Below are 2212 nucleotides of genomic sequence, written 5' to 3'. Positions count from 1 at the left end.
TGGCGTGCCCGAGCATTGTTAATGCGAAAGCATTGGGTAAGTGTCTGATAGTAACTTCCACCATAGCTCACAAAGCCGTTCCTTTTCTCCTCTCTTTGCAGGGCTGGCTGTTGCTAAAGCCTCTAAAATGTGAGAATGAGCGTCAGCTCTGTAACTATTTTATCAACGCTCTGGTAAGAACTTTTTACACGAGCTAGCGAGCGAGCGAGAGAGGTAGAAGCTTTCTTAGCTTCGTCGCATCACACAGGATAAGTAGTGCTCTCCAAGTTATCGTTGTATGCCTCGTTTTTCAGATACAGATAGACGCGAGGATGATCCACGTCCAGGAAAGTCTCGGTGGTGTTTTGTACGGGACAGATATCCACCGCGATACAAACGTCGGCTCCTCCAAAAACGAAAGCTACTCCGCCAGCGACAGCTCCAGCAGTTCTAAATCTCGGCGTTGGGATCATAGCTTTTTGGACCCAAGTTTGATCGTCTCCATAGAACACCTTGGGAGCGAAAAAGATCATCCAAGCCAAGCTCGAGAAAACGTAGAGAACTTCCAAAGTTACCTCGTTTACGTGCTTGGGATACTTGAAAATATCCTTGTCGCGGTAATGGCCCTCGCCTCCAACGATCATAAGTTTGTTCCCGGGAAGAACCAACGCAGCCTAGTGCAAAAGTTACTTTTTCAAGTAAAAATGACATAGTAACGTACTGCGTCACCACGGGGTGTTAACATGTCTGGTCGTTTTGTCCACTGCCCAGTGGTAGGATTAAACGATTCCATTGCGGCTAAAAACGCATTGCCACCTTTGTTCGTGGGATCCTTGATGGAACAAAAGTAAAAAACTTGAAAGTAAAAACTTTGAGAGGTTTGATCAAACTTACATAGTAGCCTCCAAGAACGTAGAGTTCGTTCATGAAACTTACGCACATAAGATCTCCTCGTGGCGTTGGCATGTTTGGAACCTTGGACCATTGGTTCTTGGCGGGATCATAAACTTCCACGCTGTTTAGAAAGTTGTAATCGAATCCATAGCCTCCAGCAACATAAATCTGCGTTGACATTGGAATTAAAATAATATTGAAAATATATAAAAATTTAGAACAATATACAAACCTTGCCATTGACACTGGCAGCGCAAGTATCTCCATGGAAATCGATCTGATCGGCTCCACGGCTCCATTCATTCTTAGCGATGTCGTAAATAAGCGTGGATTTCACCAGAGCAATATTTTCTGGACTTGAGCTATTTCTTCCCCCAACAATGTAAATTTTCTCTGTATGTCACAATGAAAAAAAACCAAAGCAAAACACCACCTATCAAACTTAATCTCCAATAGCTTAGAGCACCTCTTACTATCAAGCAAAGCCGCCCCAAACCGATAACGAGGCTCAGGCATTGACGCCACCTTTGTGTAGTTTCGAAACACCGCATCATACTTCCAAACATCGCTGGTCACATTTCCATCTATGAGAGATCCTCCAATTATAAAGATGAGCTCGTCTGGATCCACTCCAATAGCTGCGTGATCGGCCAAATTATCTGTAGAAAAACGAGAATGAGAAAGACAATCGCAACTAGCCGAGATGGTGTCCGAGATCTTCTTGGGTGAGAGAGAGAGAGAGAGAGAGAGAGAGAGAGAGAGAGATCATCTTACATGGTAACCTCGGTTTCATGGCCCAGAATCCACTCCCTCGAAACAAGCTCCCGCCATAGGTGAGGCCATTCAAGTTCTTCCTTCCAGTTCTCGACGCAAAGGCGACGTTGGGATTGGAAATCAGACCTTGGCGATCGTCCAGGCTCGAGATCTTGGTGCCCTGCGAGCCAGCGATGGCGGCCACGATCACTGCTAGTGCCAGGAAGGCGGCGCTGAGGCCTAGCAGCGCCCGCCGGAGCCTAACACTGGAGCGCCGCAAGCGCTTGAGCTCGAACTGGATGGCGACAATTGGGTCGCGATGATCGAGAGGAAGGGGAGGAGGATCATCTTTGTTGATCATACTGTTCATCCAAGAGAGAGAGAGAGAGAGAGAGAGAGAGAGAGAGAGGAAGAGAGGGCAATTGGAGAGGATTTAGTGATTTAGTCCGGATTGAAATCTAGAAAACTTTGTGGAGCTTGCAAGAACGAAATCAAAGAAGTGGATTGTGGAAAGAGACAAAGAAAAAAGTTGGGATTTTGCTGCTCCTGCGGCAGAGGTCGTGGGTCATCGCCGAGAAACCATTTG

At 46.5% G+C, this 2212-nt stretch overlaps 1 protein-coding gene and 1 long non-coding RNA gene across 2 annotated transcripts; one reads left to right on the top strand and one right to left on the bottom strand.

The window, feature by feature from the left end:
* LOC112348350 lies at positions 1-266 on the top strand. Its single transcript, XR_002993020.1, has 2 exons — positions 1-36; positions 102-266. It is a non-coding gene; the product is annotated as an uncharacterized LOC112348350 (long non-coding RNA).
* A 3-nt stretch (positions 267-269) lies between these two features.
* LOC112348247 (kelch-like protein 3) lies at positions 270-2167 on the bottom strand (the record flags this gene model as incomplete). The annotated part of the gene is made up of 7 exons (XM_024680416.1): positions 1648-2167; positions 1347-1532; positions 1106-1266; positions 874-1041; positions 701-811; positions 555-653; positions 270-491 (listed from the first exon to the last, which is right to left on the bottom strand). Coding segments are annotated over exons 1-7 (1296 nt in total), but the record flags the coding sequence as incomplete, so codon positions are not given.
* Positions 2168-2212: the final 45 nt, after the last annotated feature.

The sequence above is a fragment of the Selaginella moellendorffii genome, unplaced genomic scaffold (assembly GCF_000143415.4).
Source record: "Selaginella moellendorffii unplaced genomic scaffold, v1.0 SELMOscaffold_28, whole genome shotgun sequence".
NCBI lineage: Eukaryota > Viridiplantae > Streptophyta > Lycopodiopsida > Selaginellales > Selaginellaceae > Selaginella > Selaginella moellendorffii.
The sequence above is the reverse complement of the archived record's forward strand: the minus strand, read 5'-3'. Positions and strand labels throughout refer to the sequence as shown.